The sequence below is a fragment of the Nicotiana tabacum genome, chromosome 19 (genome assembly GCF_000715075.1).
Source record: "Nicotiana tabacum cultivar K326 chromosome 19, ASM71507v2, whole genome shotgun sequence".
NCBI lineage: Eukaryota > Viridiplantae > Streptophyta > Magnoliopsida > Solanales > Solanaceae > Nicotiana > Nicotiana tabacum.
In genome coordinates this window covers 84,640,007-84,656,460 of record NC_134098.1, presented here as the reverse complement: position 1 = coordinate 84,656,460, position 16,454 = coordinate 84,640,007, and the positions used below count along the sequence as shown (strand labels likewise).

General features: G+C 35.1%; 2 protein-coding genes across 3 annotated transcripts; one reads left to right on the top strand and one right to left on the bottom strand.

Annotated features, from left to right (window-relative positions):
• The first annotated feature begins 5,511 nt into the window (after positions 1-5,511).
• On the top strand, positions 5,512-9,368 carry LOC107765912 (WD-40 repeat-containing protein MSI2). The gene is made up of 6 exons (XM_016584613.2): positions 5,512-5,870; positions 6,393-6,716; positions 6,849-6,992; positions 7,977-8,101; positions 8,714-8,809; positions 8,956-9,368. Exons 1-6 carry the CDS (start codon positions 5,559-5,561, stop codon positions 9,164-9,166), a joined length of 1,212 nt encoding a protein of 403 aa, XP_016440099.1. The 5' UTR covers positions 5,512-5,558; the 3' UTR covers positions 9,167-9,368.
• A 1,370-nt stretch (positions 9,369-10,738) lies between these two features.
• LOC107765911 (basic leucine zipper 23) lies at positions 10,739-14,666 on the bottom strand. Of its 2 annotated transcripts, XM_016584612.2 has the most exons (4): positions 14,431-14,568; positions 13,691-13,737; positions 12,317-13,158; positions 10,739-11,163 (listed from the first exon to the last, which is right to left on the bottom strand). In XM_016584612.2, exons 3-4 carry the CDS (start codon positions 13,116-13,118, stop codon positions 11,135-11,137), a joined length of 831 nt encoding a protein of 276 aa, XP_016440098.2. In that variant the 5' UTR covers positions 13,119-13,158; positions 13,691-13,737; positions 14,431-14,568; the 3' UTR covers positions 10,739-11,134. The 2 variants fall into 2 exon arrangements, with proteins under 2 accessions (XP_016440098.2, XP_016440096.2); XM_016584610.2 differs by lacking the exon at positions 13,691-13,737 and having other exon boundaries at positions 14,431-14,666.
• Positions 14,667-16,454: the final 1,788 nt, after the last annotated feature.

Genomic DNA, 16,454 nt, shown 5'->3' with positions numbered 1-16,454 from the left:
AAGGTCTCCACTCCCTAGTTGATGATTTTTAGACACAGGGTCTCCACTCTCTAGTCGTTTTTCCAACATAGGGTCTCCACTCCCTAGTTGATGATTTTTAGACATAGGGTCTCCACTCCCTAGTCGCTTTTCCAATATAGGGTCTCCACTCCCTAGTCTTCTTTTTCAACATAGGGTCTCCACTCCCTAGATGATTTTATTTCAGACATAGGGTCTCCACTCCCTAGTCTGATTTTCCAACATAGGGTCTCCACTCCCTAGTTGACATTATTTCAGACATAGTGTCTCAACTCCGTAGTCTCTTTTCCAACATAGGGTCTCCACTCTCTAGTTGATTTTATTTTAGACATAGGGTCTCCACTCTCTAGTTTTCTTTTCCAACATAGGGTCTCCACTCCCTAGTTGATGTTATTTTAGATATAGGATCTACACTCCCTAGTCTTCTTTTTTAACATAGTGTCTCCTCTCTCTAGTTGATTTTATTTCAGACATAGGGTCTCCACTCGCTAGTCTTCTTTTCCAACATAGGGTCTCCACTCCCTAGTTGATATTATTTCAGACATAAGGTGTCCACTGTCTAGTCATCTTTTCCAACATAGGGTCTCCACTCACTAGTTGATGTTATTTTAGACATAGGGTCTCCACTCCCTAGTTGATGTTATTTTAGACATAGGGTCTCCACTCCCTAGTTGATGTTATTTTAGACATAGGGTCTCCACTCCCTAGTCTCTTTTCCAACATAGGGTCTCCACTCCCTAGGTGTACTTTTCCAAATATGATCTCCACTTCCTAATCGCTTTTCCAACATAAGGTCTCCACTCCCTAATTGATGTTTATTTTAGATATGGGGTCTCCACTGCCTAGTCTCTTTTCCAACATAGGGTCTCCACTCCCTAGTCGTTTTTCTAACATATGGGTCTCCACTCCCTAGTTGCTTTTTGTTTTAAACATATGGTCTCCACTCCCTAGTTGCTTTTCCAACTTAGGGGTTCTAATCCCTATTCTCTGTTTTCTTGGGGTGCACCATTCCCGACTTTTATTGCTTTCAATAAAGAAGTAGTTTAGAATTTTGTTACAATAACTCACGAAATTTTCCTAGTGCAAACTGGGCAAAAATATTTCGTTTGTTTGTTTCTTTTGGTGTCTGAGTAGGTTTTAACTCGAGGCACAGGGTTCGAGATGACCAAAAGAAGAAGTCTCAATTCAGAATAAAAGAAAAGAAAAATTAAGTGAATCCAAAATGCAAAAGCAGTTGAAAAAATGTGGAATACTCAAGACATGATTGAAGCCACGAGCATTGGAGTCCCGTTTTGATTAGAAGAACCTATAGAACAATAAACTAGAACTACAACTAGCGAGTATCAAGGTTTAGATAAGAGTCTGCATGAAGAACCAGTCAAGACTCAAGATCAAGTTTCAGAAGACTCATAGATAGGAATCTTGTAACTCATAACCGATAAACTTATTTAGTTTCTTTTTTATTTTGATATAATAGCAGGATAACGGACCGGAGCCTTGACGGAAACTCACCCGACTACTCAACTCATCATTTTACCATTCTTCTTGAACTATACACGACATGATTTTCCTATAACCCGTGATATGTAGGCTGTCCAAAACCAAGACTTGGTTGCACCCTATCTTTTATTTCTTTTCCTTTTGAATAATGGTTTGGTCAAAAATTAGTCACATGGATTTATATCACCTTCTACTATGTAAATATTTTCAGAAATTTAATATATATTTTGTAGCTTTGTTACACTTTTTTTTATATATAGGGTAAAAATTAATAATAATTTAAAATATCAATTATTACTATTAGTATTAGTATTATTTTTATTTTTATCTTTATTTTAAAATAAAATAAATTAAAAAATCGAAAAATATTTAAAAATAAATAAATAATATTTCATATGGGAATAAAAAAATAGAAAAAGTAGAAATATAGAATTTAAAAAGTAAAAGTAAAAGTAGGTGGAAATTATTTAATAAAAAAGTAAAAGAAAGTGAAAAATTAAAAACAATAAGAGTAAAAGAATGTGCAAATTTAAAAAATGAAAAGTAAAAGAAAGTTGGAATTAAAAAATAAAAGTAAAGGTAGCTGAATTTTTTTTAAAAAAAAGTAAAAGTAAGTAGAAATTAAAAAAAGAAAAGTAAAAAAAGTGGGAAATAAAAAAAGAAAAATAAAAAAATGGGAATTTAAATATAATAAAAGTAAAAAAATAGAAAATTAAAAAATAAAAGTAAAGAAAATTGGGAAATTATTTTTTTTTTTAAATGGGAAGTGGGAATTCTTTTTAATTAAAAAAATAATAATTTTTTAATTAAAAAAATCCGAAAAAATCCGAATTTTTTTCTATAAATAGAAGAGAAATGTGAGGAAAAAAAAGAGAGAGACAAAGGAAAAAGAGAGGGGAGGGATTTGGAGACAAATATTTTTGCTTCTTCTACACTTAGAAAAATTCTATTCGTGTCATTCTTTCGAAAAACCCAGCAGCTTCCCCACCCCAAAGCTACCAGCCCTTGACCACTTTTGAGCCATCATTAATCTCCCCCCTCCCAAACAAAAGCTCCAAAAATAGCCACTAAATCGTCGATTTTGCAAGGTCGATTGAGGTTGTAAGTTGAGATATTCCGCTCGAGTTTTCCGCGGTCCGAAGGGTCCAGTTGAGAGCTATCCGATCATTGAGTGGTTGTAATTTAAATCCACAATCATCAATACAAAGGTTCACTTCTCTTTCTATTTTGTTTTCTCATTAATGTTCTGGGTCACTCTGTTTTAATTTATCTTTGAGTATGATATGGTCGAGTTTGCATCTGAGTGTGCTAAGATTAATTTGTTATCATGTTGAGTATTTGTTAAGATTAATTTATTATCCTTTTTGGTAGTTCATATGGTTAATCTTATTGATGAATATGTATTAATTTGCTACTTTTCTTGTTTATTCAATCAAGTGATGGCTTTCCATTTTAGCATGTTTTAATTTCATTTTGAACTCCTATCTTAGTGACTAAATTGGTTCTGCCCATATCTATCTATTACTACCATAAATTTAGTCTAGTTTCAAATATTAGTTAGCAGTAAAATTATAAGAGATTAGATTGGGTCATGATTTGTGTAAGACTTTAATTGGATTTTTCCAACGTATTTATGGGCTAATTGTTGCCCGGGACCAAAAACAAATAAACATTCACAAGCTAGCCAACTTTTTCATAATTAATTTACTTCATTTCCTCCACAACAATATCCATAGCTCTTGACCTTACAAAGATCTCAAACTCGTAAGGAAAAACAAATCATGAACACGTGCTAGTTGCTTTAGGCGCGATTAATAAATCATCGTGACTATGAGTACGGTTCCCGTGGCATAGTCATGATACGTAAATTCCAACTCAAGTGCGCGTTTCTCGCGACTTGACCACAACTTCAAATAATTAAAATAAACATGTTATGAATCACGGGTGCGTTTCACGTGGCGTGATTTGCAATATGTACCAAAACAACGAGTGCGCGACATCGCGACTTGTCCAAATAAATTACATAAATACTAAAAGGGTTAAAAATAAATAAAAGCGGTATAGAAGCGGTAACGCATAAAAGGTTTTAAACATGTAATAATCAGGAAATTAAGCCAAGTGTAATTGTAAAGCGGCCGTGCTAAAACCACGGAACTCGGGAGTGCCTCGCACCTTCTCCTGGGTTAACAGAATTTCTTACCCGGTGTTCTCTGTTCGCGGACCGTAAAAATAGAGTCAATTTCCTCGATTTAGGATTTTAAAATAAACCGGTGACTTGGGACACCATAATAAATATTTCATATTCCAAGTGACGACTCTGAATTAAATAAATAATCTCATTTCGAACAATGTCACTTTAATTGAAAAAACTCTCTTATCACCGAAAAAAATGAGGTGTGACACACAGCACAATCATGTGTGAGACGTATTTTTATAATCAACTGATGATTTTAAGGACTTTGATAACGTAATTTCTTCCTTTCTTGAGTTAGTATATTATTAGCCTTCATTAGTTTTAAGGACTAAATTAAGGCAGAAACTAACAACAAAAATATTCTTAATATAGCAATAGGAAAAGATGGTGTACCTTATCATTGCACGCAAAGATATAATAAAAATCTGCCAATCAATCCATCACAATGCAAAAAACCACGTTATGGATAAATAAAGAAAATGACTTCATGATAAAAGAGATCTAAAAGTTATTAACGTAGATGAGATAATATGTATCGGCTAAGTGAGTAGAGGAAGAGCGATTTATACGTATAATCTTTTAATCGGTATATAAAGAGCAATACATTATTTTTATATTAACAGTTTAGGCACTATCAATGCCTTTTGTAATGGTCCATCTTCGGACCAAAGTTTAGATACTGGATGTTTTTTCGCTGCTTCTACATACGGTCCCTCTACACCACCCTCCCTTGTAGATTTATTTAATCTTCCAAAAAAAAAAAACTTTCGTTCCATATTAGCTACAATATATATATTTTTTAAATATTATTTTATCTTAAGTTTTAAATATTTAAGAGTAATTATCTCATATATTCTTAAATATTTTTTTTGGGTGTTTTATAGTTACAGTCTTCTTATCTAAGTATTAAATTAGAGTTCACATATCTTACTCAATTAGATGCGTTGTGTATACTTTTCAAACTCTTTATATGCATTTTTTAACCTTTCTCTTTTTATTTCAAGGTTCTAAACTTGGAAGCTTCAAAGTAAATGGATAGACCATTTTTCATTTGGGCCCTTAATTTTGCTTTCTCTCTTTTACGTCTTAAACTTACCAACCAAATTACTGTTGCTTCCTTACGTTCATGTCTTTTGCATGTTAATTTTCATTTCAATTAGCTGACAAATTTGCCTTTAATCTTTGTTTTATAACTCAATTTTTTTCAATAATAATTTAGTAATTTTATTAAAATATATACTCATTGATATGAGGTACACGCGCAACGTGCGTACTCTAATCCCAGTAGAAATAATAAGCACATGAAAGTCATTTCCACCGGAAAAAATAGCGTCCACTAGCCACTTCCAGCCTTTTTTTTGTTTGAAAAATAGCAATTGTTCTGGAGTTTCAAAATCTGGGGTTTCACTTGTACTATTTAATATTAGGATATCAAAAGGAGTGGTCTTTAATTTTTCATTTTTGGGGTAGGTCACGTGATCAATGGGCAAACCTTCAAGGTCAAAAATTAAAAGAAATGTTAACTGATTAATGAGTGCCCATTGATCAAGTGACTTGCCCCAAAGGTTAAAAGTTCAAGAGCGCCTTTTATTGTGTCTAATTTCTGCCATTTTTCTAGAATATTTCATAAGCAAATGATGGGCCCACCATGAGCCAATGACTAGATGGGCATAAATATTGCTCCATAATTCGACACGTCTGCGATTTGGTCTATAATTCAAGATTAGAAAGAGCTTATCAATCACTTTCAAAAACTCTCCTTCTAAAAAGTTGTTAAATCTCTTTATTTATTTTCGAAGACTCCTTTTTCATTTTTGGCGGGAATCAAAACCCTCATTTCTCATCAATGACAGAAGCAGAAATGGAGGCGGCGGGAGGAACGGAAGAAGAAGTGGAAGAGGAATTCTCCGTTTGGAAGAAGAACACGCCGTTACTTTACGACCTTGTCATCTGTCATGCCCTTGAATGGCCTTCTCTCACCGTTCAATGGCTTCCGTCAGCTGCCGTCGACAGCGGTTCCTTTTTAACGCACAAGCTCATTCTAGGGACCCACACTTCCGATGATTTCCCCAATTATCTCATGGTCGCTAACGTCCATCTTCCCCGTAATCCTGCTTCAGGACTCGAACACAATCTCAGTAACCCTCAAATCCCTAAGGTATGTTAGTGATTAAATTACATTGATAGTGTAAAAAATACTTACATTAAGTTATTCTAGTTTAAATATTGATATCTCCTACAAAATTCCACCTAAGATTAAATATTCCGAGCCTGTGTATTAGCTAAAAATATATCCTTAAGATGCGTGTAAATGCGTCTTTGTAATGCTTATATATACTGATAAGAACTGTTTGGTGAAATGTCTAAATGAATGAGCTTTGTTTGACTGAACGAGCTTATGCGTAGGAGGAGAGGCGGATACTAGATTTGAATATTATGGGTTCGAGTTTAGGGTTCTATCACTACCCATTTGACTTACTGGATTCTAAATCTATTATTTGTACTTATTTAGGGATCTCTAGCACATATATAGAGTCCGAGTTACCCATAAGTCCCTTAACTGCATCCGCCCCACTGTAGGAGCCTATTAGTGTTTTATTGCAGGAAGTTTTAGTTGCAATATCTTTGTAATCTTAACACATGTAAACAAGTGGTTAAATCTTTTTCTTAATGCTTACAGGTAGAGATAGTACAAAAGATACATGTTGATGGAGAAGTGAATAGGGGTAGATGTATGCCACAAAAGCCAGCTGTAGTTGCGGCAAAGACCAGTAGCGCTGAAGTTTATGTCTTTGACAGTGGTAAACAGCCACTCGATCATGAAAGGGGATCTTGCGATCCTGATGTTAGACTTAGAGGGCATGATAAAGAAGGTTATGGCTTATCGTGGAGCCCATTTAAAGAGGGTTATCTTTTGAGTGGTTCGGATGATCGAAAGATTTGTTTGTGGGATGTTTCTGCAATGCCTCAACATAAAGTGCTTCTGGCCCATCATACATATGAGGTAGATTGATCTATGTTTTTCACCCCATTACTTTTGCTTATGTGCTGATTCAACTGTGTTACTTTTGTTAATTATGGAGGTGAAGTACTTGCTGTGGCAGATGAGATTTTAATTCTGTTATTTTGTGTATAGGAACATGCAGATGTAGTTGATGATGTGTCGTGGCATCCAAAGAATGAGAACCTATATGGTTCTGTTGGAGATGATTGTCGTCTGATCATTTGGGACTTGAGGACAAACAAATCTCAACACTCTGTTGTAGTGCACGAGAAAGAGGCAAGTGTCTTCTCTTTACTTTTTAGTTTCTATCTGCTAAATGTTGTACTTAACACTGTTTGATCTGTATTATTGACATTGATCTTGACTATGTTATTCTAATTGCTTGTTTCCCTATTATTATTCTTGCAACTATACTTTCCCACCAAATATATAACAGGGAAGGTTCTCCTTTAACGAGTCTTCAACCATGTGAATGAGGGTTGACTGTGACTTTTCTGGAGTGACATTGTTTAGAGGACATTATTAGTATCAAATATATAATTGGCTGTGGAATACTTATCTCTTTAATCTATGAAAGCTTAATTCTGAATTTGGCTAATCTAAAATCAACCCCTACTTCCGAAAGTACTCATATTCTGATTCAATATTCATCATTCAAGGCTGCACAATACAAATTGCTGGCCTCCTTTTATATTGGGCTTTTAAGTGCAGACCAAGACAGGTTGAAATATCAACATATCTCATGTTTGGTTATCTGTCATGCTTAAATGTACCTCAAGTACTCATTATAGCAAGGCTTCCAACATGATGTTATGAAGAAACAGAAGAAACCATAATAGGAACAAAAAGTGGATGTGGTCCATGACTCATGTTCTCTGAAACATCTCTCATTGCCGTACAGAAGACACACTCTGAACTAGATTCGTGTACGATGTTACGAAACTAGTCAAGGAGTCTTCTAGGGCATGTGAACAGTATCTGTTAAATTAAGAAAGCTTCATTTGGAACAATTGAACAGGGCAATTCAGATGTTTTGGGTAAATGGAACTTATGGCACCTTTAACTATGGTAATTCTTAAGACATGTTAGTGATTCTATTGTATCTGTTCAAGAGTTGTTAAACTGGTCACCTGATTCACATCCATTAATTAATTGCGAGATCAGAAAGTGAATAACATGTTCACTGTCTGAACAATCTTTTCTCAACATTTTTCCCGGTTATGTAGTCTTGCTGATCTTGTTTTTTCTTCCACTTTTCAGGTGAATTATTTATCCTTCAACTCGTATAATGAGTGGGTTCTTGCTACAGCATCATCAGATAGTACTGTCGGTCTGTTCGACATGCGAAAGCTGAGCACTCCATTGCACGTGTTTGGTAGTCACACGTATGTTCTTCAGCTTTACATATGAGTTTTCAAATATAGCGCAGTCAAACTGTGAAGTCACTCCCTTGTCTTTATGGCATAGAAACTATGCAAAGCACAGTTCTATGATGCTTGTCTCTGCTGCTGATTGACTTATTGATGTTTGGATCGACTAACAAGCAAAATAAGCTCCTTTTGAAACAAAAGCAATGAAAGCTACGACGTATTCATTAAAGTTACTTGAAAATTGAAATGGTGCTGACTTTATGCCCTTGCTGAGTAATTTTTCCCTTGTACATGGAAAATGGTCAAATCTTTTGTTGCTTTTGACCCCTGCTGATGCTCTTCCTCAGCTAATTCCTCCTTTCTTACATGCTACAGCATTGAGAAAAGTTTATTTGATGACATTGTAATAGGATACCTCTATGTTAGTTCATTATAATAATTTTCCAGACTGTGTAACTGTTTTGTCAACAATAGCTGGAGACTCTTGATTGTCAGGCGTTGGACTTACCCAGCAGTTATTCGGACTCTTCTCTTAATTCTCATGCATTCTAAATTGAATGACTGCACTACCTTTTGTTTCTGCAAATGCTAAAGCTTTTCTCACTAAACCATAATGATTTTTTGCAGGGATGAGGTATTTCAGGTAGAATGGGATCCTAATCATGAGACCGTACTGGCATCTTCAGCTGGTGATAGAAGGTTGATGGTCTGGGATCTTAACAGGTACCTCATGCATGAAATGAATCCCACAACACATAACGAGAATAACCCAAGAATACTCAACTGCACCTTATTATAAACTGTCTTTGTTTACTCACCTATCTTTCTACTCGAATAATGATTGATTTGATTTGGTTTTATGTCTTCAGGATTGGTGACGAGCAATTGGAAGGGGAAGCTGAAGATGGGCCCTCTGAACTTCTCTTCTCTCATGGTGGTCACAAAGCAAAGATTTCTGACTTTTCATGGAACAAGAACGAGCCATGGGTCATTACAAGTGTTGCAGAAGACAATACTATCCAAGTGTGGCAGATGGCTGAGAGCATCTACCATGATGACGATGACAATGGCGACTGCTGAGTTCTCCCGACTCTGGATGTTTAACTTTTGTGGCATTTTCTCCTCCGTTAGTATGTGGCCATTGTTATGAACTAGAAGAGCGCCACCGATATTTACTTGTGCTTGGCATTGCCTATTAAGTTAATTAGTTGCAGATTTATGAACAGTATGTGGCATTGCATGTTAATTAGGGAAAGAAAATGCCTGGCCCCGATTCCAGACACTGGTCTTGATTCAGAGTTTACAGTGCATCTTTGTGGTTCTTTTTTTTGGGAGAGTTGAGTGACATCAACCTAGAAGGTAATCTGATATCTCCGCCAAAGATGGAAAAATTAAGGAGAACGGAAGAATACAGAGAAAAGGAAAAAAGGTGGCAAAATGTAGATCAGTTGTAGACTCGCGCAAGAAAAATATCTGTCGTTTGGGAAGAAAGTGTTTTACTGAAGTTCCTTTGTTATACCAAAGATCAAATGAACATAAACAAAACCTAATATCATGAATGTCCTCTTCTTATCTCCTTATCTTCGAATTTCAATGTCCCATAAAATCTATGAAGCTTTTTGTGGCCACTAAAGTTGTCAATTGTAACTCACCAAGACCAAAACATAGACGACAAACTCTATTAATATAGAAGAAAACAAATAAGTCTACTAAACAACGTAATAAGAGATGGGTTTCAAACAATATTTAACCTATGCAGAGTCTCGTCGATAATAATACTAGTACTAGTTCTATATACAGGAAATGCTCAAAATTCGATCCCCTCTCATTCCTGTTCCATGAGAAATCCATATATATTCCCTTTGTATTGAACACTCTCTTTTCCTCTATTGGGAATGAGAAGTAACAACACTCCCACCAACTTCTATTTTGCAAAATGTAATATTCAGATGCCATGTCCACCATTTGAATTTTGATACAACACTTGAACAAGGTAAAGTTAAAGTCACCAAACTTAAATCTCAATACTTCGCCCAGCTTTCCAGGGGAAATTAAAATATTAAGCTTCACCGTACACAGTAATTGTATTACTAACTCCAAACGCCACAATATTAATGTACTTCAATAGAAATGAGCCAATGTCAGGTCATCAGCGAAAGCTACCCATTTGCCTGCTGGCTGCTCCAAATATGGTCTAACGAAACTATTACTATTACTACGCCTAGACAACAATGGCTCAATCCCAAGCTAAGTCTACATGATGGATCTAACGGAGCAAAAAATAATTAAACACACAACCAATGGTTAGCTATAGCACCGCACCACACTTGAAAACCTCAATTCTTATAGCGTATAATGTGAAGTTGAAACATCAATTTCAAATTTTGTTCTTAACCTACCAACCACTCCACGAACCGACTTTGATTTTTGACACCTAATAACCCAAACACACATAATTTGTAATACTACATATTTCATCACTCATGGTTTCTACTTCACGAGATCTTTTGAAACTACTGAACACACCATGTGGTCCCGGAAGTAAAACAAAGAGAAGTAGAGAACGGGAACTGAGGAACCAACCAAATGCACTTCAATAATTTGTCAAGAGTGTTTGAACTTTGACTCACTTAAAAGTAGAACCACGAGCAATAAACAAAGCCACCATCTATTCCAAATTTAGTGCTTTCAAATTCACATAATATAGGAACAGACAACTTATCAATTCAAAGATCCATAAGCAATAGGTGAAGATATTCATCAAAAAGAATGAACAAATACAACACTGAGGAATAAAAAGCTTCCAGATCTTCACAGAAAACCAAAACTCTTGGTATCCTCTTCATGAGTTCTGCTAGCTATATTCCTTCAATTTGTTCTGCTTTACATGACTCTTGATAAATAAGTACTAGGCCACCAACTCAACAGCCCGAAGGAGATTATAATTGAACTCAACAAAGTAGATAAGCTGGGAAGAAATCCCAAGAGAGAGCACATAACAAAACGTACTTATTCCCAAGAACAAAGATGCTTCTCCTGTGCAGTTCATCAACTTGCTGTTGTTGTACGTGCGCCTCCTGAAAAAGCAAAGGAAAGATCAACATAAAGGAGGAGTCAGGCAGCTTTAAAAAAAACGACTTGTCATTCTACACTAGTACATTAACCTGTTTCTTGTTCAGCTTATTTGCATTTAAGGAACTAACAAAGTTTACAAGCTTACATAGAAGGCACAATAGGTTGCAAACTTTTGCTTTTTAAACCCTTCATGTCATCATTATTTAGGATTTCAGTCCAAGATAAATATGTCTGGTAATCAAGCAGAGCAAGTTTTTCTTTCTTTTTGTGATACGGTTAGCCAAAATTTTCCTTTACATGGCATCCAGTAGATGCTCTACTTCCAGCAAATATCAGACTCCCTTTATCTTCAAAGCATCTTTGATTCCTTTCTTTCAGAATGCACCATATTCTGCACCATGGTGTTGTGATCCAAACTTTCTCGAACTCTTTCCTTGTCGTCACTCCACACTAGCAGGTATTAGCGGAGCTCATTTTTTCTTTTGTACACATATATCTAATTACAAACAATTCCTCGGGACTTGAGGGGAAACATTTATCAGAATCTTAAGATACAATTTGCATAATTACAACAATTTTACTTTTCATTCTTTTTTTTTTTTTTTTGAAACGGAGGGACAAAATCATCCTTTTTATTATTTTAAGCCCAGTATTCAGTTTTGGGTAATGTCAAAATTGTTATTCTCAAAGCTTGGCGAGTACTGTTAAGCATGTAAGTGTATGCAAATCATATTAAAACAATGTCACCCATTTCATTTACTTGCAAATCATATTATTACAAATAAAATCCCTATAGACATACACAGATAAAATATACTAACAATTTAGATATACAAACAATTTATATATATACACATCCTCCATCCATTTTATATGAACACGAGACTGAAGATATTCATTTGATTAATGGATTATATTAGTTATAGTGAAAAAAAGTAATGGCTCGACTAGACGATGTAATGGCTCAACTAGACGATGTTATTGTACACAATAAAGACATCCTTTCGTGAGATAAGGTTACATTAGTCCTAGTTCCAAATGGTAACCGTGCTCATGTGAGCTGACGGACAATGCTCAGTTAAGGTGGTACAAAATACTTAAGATAGTCCAATTTTCAGTTAATATCAACTTTAAGAGGAAATGACATCAACTCACCTTTTCTCTTGCTTCGACCAGAAGTGTTGGCAGTAGGAGTAGGTGTGCCATTATCCACAGGACAAGGAACCTCCTCCATTCCAGAGGTTTGATTACCCAAGCATTGGAGAGTCTCAAATTCACAGTTATTGAAGCCTTGTCCATTTAATACAGTGCCGTCTGAGCTTTTAACTTCTGCACCTGGATGGAGGCAATAAACCTGATCATCACATTGTAGGTTGCAAGAGTTCACCACATATGATCCAGGAATATTAGGATTAACTACGTTCTGATATACATTGCCACTCTTCATCGGCTTCTGGTATGGAAATGATCCAATTTCCCCTTCAATCCTTCCTCGGATGTCGACAAGCAAGCACTTGAGCCTAGCAACCTCAGCTTCCAATACAGCCTGACCCTGCAGCCTCTTGAATAGTTGCTGATTTATAGCCCTCAATCTGATAACCTCATCCTCTAACAAAGCAGCCCGAGCCTTCTTTTTCTCACGATACTTTCGAACGGCTTCCTTATTACCCACAGGTCGTTTCTTTCCTTTCTTCTCTGAAGACTCTGCAGTATCATCACTGGGGTTCTTATCCTCGTCCTCCTCCGAGGGAGGCACAATTTTGGTGTGAACATGGTAACAAGTGTGTGTGTGAGAATTATCAGGGCCAGGCGGGTTGCAAGTGTGGGCGTGAGTGCAGGCATGCGTATCCTTGAGAATCTCATTGAAAAAGCTGTCCATGGAACTACTAAATTCACCAAAATTCGAACTTGATAACATTTCTTGGTTAGAAAATTCCAGCTCTCCATCAGCCATCATAGCAATCCCAAAAGTGGTAGCCAGAAGGGTCACTCACAATCTGCACAAAACACTAGCAATTAAGAGACCCTCTACACAAATTTAATACCTCATTCAAACAGGGGCGGATGTAGAGTTCAGGTTATTGGCTCGAACCATGTATGTGTGTTTAAAATTTTTACAAAACAAGTACAAATAATATCAAGGTTGTGATAGAACCCCATACTCGAACCTATAAAATTCAAATCCTGGATCCACCTTTGCCTTCAAACTATGAAATCCCGACTACTAGTCTGGGTCAATAAAAGGAAAAAAAACCCAGAAATGAAATGCAACAAAACAAGGCATAAAGTTGAAATCTTTAGCAACAACAGTACAACAGTAGCGTAGTTATAATTTTTGAGGAAAACCCAAATCTTGAATTCGAAATTCTGACAATAATTTAACATCAAAACCTATCACTCTTCACAAAAACAAGAAACACACAAGCCATGTATTCATATGCTTCCAAATCATTAACAAAGCAGTAAAATTGAACTGAATTTAATGAGTTTAAATCATCAAAAATAACTGAAAAGACAAAAAGCACTTACACTGAAGCCGAGTCTGATGCCCTAAAAGATTACATACCTCATTCAACCTAAAAACGCCAACAACTAGTCCACTCAATAATAGGGCAAAACCCCAGAAAGAAAATCCAACAAAACAAGGCACAAAGTTCAAAACTTTACCACAAAAAGTAGCTTAATTATACTTTAAGGGAAAAACCCAAATCTTGAAATCAAAACTCTTACAAAAATTAAACATCAAAACCTATGACTCTTCACAAAACAAGAAGCAAACAAGTTTTACCAAATCATTAATGAAGCAGTAAAATTGAATTGAATTGAAAAAGTTGGTGTCTGCTAAATGAATCCTAACTGACCACTTTACTTCATTAAAAATCATGTAATGTGAAGATTCATACACTGGCTGCCAGCCTATCGCAATCCTTCTAGCAATTAAGAGACCCTCTTTGCAGACTAAAAAATCCCAACCACAAGTCCAGTCAATAATAGGGCAAAACCCCAGAAAGCAAATGCAATCAAACAAGTAGTAAAGCTGAAACCTTTAGCACAAAAAGTAGCATAATTATAATTTTCGAGGAAAACCCAAATCTTGAAATTGAAATTCTGACAAAAAAATCAAAACGTATCTCTCTTCAGAAAACACAAGAAGCACAGAAACCATGTATCCAGATGTTGCCAAATCATTAATAGAGCAGTAAAATTAAATTGAATTTAAGAGTTTAAATGATAAAAAATAACTGAAAAAGACAAAAGAAAGCACTTACAGTGAAGCAGAGTCTGATGAAGAGGAGAGAAAAAGAGAGAAAATGGGGTCACAGGTAATGAAAAAAGAGGAACCCTAGAAAGGGCTAAAAAGGGGGAGTTGAGATGTATTGTCAAATCGTTTAATGGCGGAAGAAAAAGAATGGAGGAAACAGAAGGGGCCACTAATCAATATTCCACACACACATGCTCAACACTTGCTGCTACTGCAAAATTCAGCTCCGTCTGTACCTCTCTGGTAAATCTCATGACTCAATTGTTATTTATACCTATTTGAGGGGCCGATTGTAAATTATGTTTTTACGGAATGAATTAGCGGTGCACAATGAGCAACTTTGTCTTTTACTTAGCCACTTGGCTGTCTCATGTGTTTCACTTTTTTTCTCTTTTCTTTTCACTCCAAAGAAGTGACTCTTCACACAATTAATTTGAATTTTCGCCACATAGAATTTATTAGAGTAATACTATTGAAATTTTGACTGAATAGTTCTATTGAAATCTTGGCTTAATAAATCCATAATTCTATTAAAAGCTTGGCTGAATAATGGTTTACACTACCGCGGTTCAAAATCGAACAGTAACCGTTAATCGAAACATAAAATTAATTTATTGACTTATTGGTATCAGGTTATTGGGGCAATGATTGGTAAACGGATTAAAATTTTATAATTAACGACTTAACAGTTTTGGGGCGGATTACTCAATTTCTTTGTCAGATAAATCGTTAATCCGCTAAAAATTATTATATTTATACTTTTACCCCTATGTATATAAAGTACTACTTGAAACCCTAAATTCATAATTTCTCAATTCAATTCAACACCGGCAGTAGTCGTATCCATCAACAGTTAGCTCTTCAATGTTCAAACATGTATTTGGTCAGACATGAATTGCATGTCACATGGATTTTTCTATGAGATAAGTAGGAGATTTGTTATAGATTTTTCTATGAGATAAGAAGGAGATTTTGTTTGTGCATTAGTTAACTAGCTTGTTTTCCCCCTAAAAAATATTTATTCTTTTAATTGAGTTGTCAATTTTTTTCCATACCGCATACTTATTTTCTCTCCGTTGTACTGAATATTGCATGTCTCATGGATTAGAAAATACTAGTATATGAATACATCTAGACCTAATTTTTTTGTTATCTCTAGTTATATACTTCCTTTTTATTATCTATTTGATTTAACCGATAAATCGTTCGATAATTCCTAATCCAATACCAATTCACTCGATGTCCTATTGGTTAACTAGCGTATTATTATATTTATAAATCAATAACCGATAAGTCGAACCGTTAAGCATAAATATTCATCCGATCTGTCCGATAAGCACCCCTAGTTTACACCAATCCTTTTTCTTTTATGTACTTTCTTTTTACTTTTTTCTTTTCCTGACTTGTATTAGTTATAAATTATCTTGCTTATTTTTTATTCTTTTGCGTGTGATGGTTGCTTGCCATAATAATTTATAGCTTTTTTGATCAATTTTCAAATTATTATTCCACTGGAATGTAAATAAGAAAAACTCAGAGCGAGAGTTGAAATAGCATACGTCCCATGTACCGTGGACTTTGTTCATGATTTTAGGTCATTTTTTTAACCAATATTTAGGTCATCCAAAAATGGAAAATTGTCCATCAAAATTTGTAATCTAGTACTCCCTCCGTCTCATATTAACAGTCGTGGTTACTAAAAATAGTTATCTCAAATTATTTATCATTTTAAAAGTTCAAGACAAAATTAATTTTTTTTTCCTTTTTTATCCTTAGTAAAAATTGTTCTTGAAGATGGAGATAACACGTAAATAGAATAAATATTCAATGAAGAGAGATTATATCTTATGACATAAATAAGGGTACAATAGTTCAATTTTTTTTTTAATTAATATTTCTTAAGGGGCGTGAGAAACACGACACATATCACATAATATGAGACGGAGGAAGTATTTTAGATTGAAGTGGGGTTTTCTTTTTTAAATTAGCCCGTTTTGACACTTGAGATGTTTATCTGTTTCCTCGGGTTTT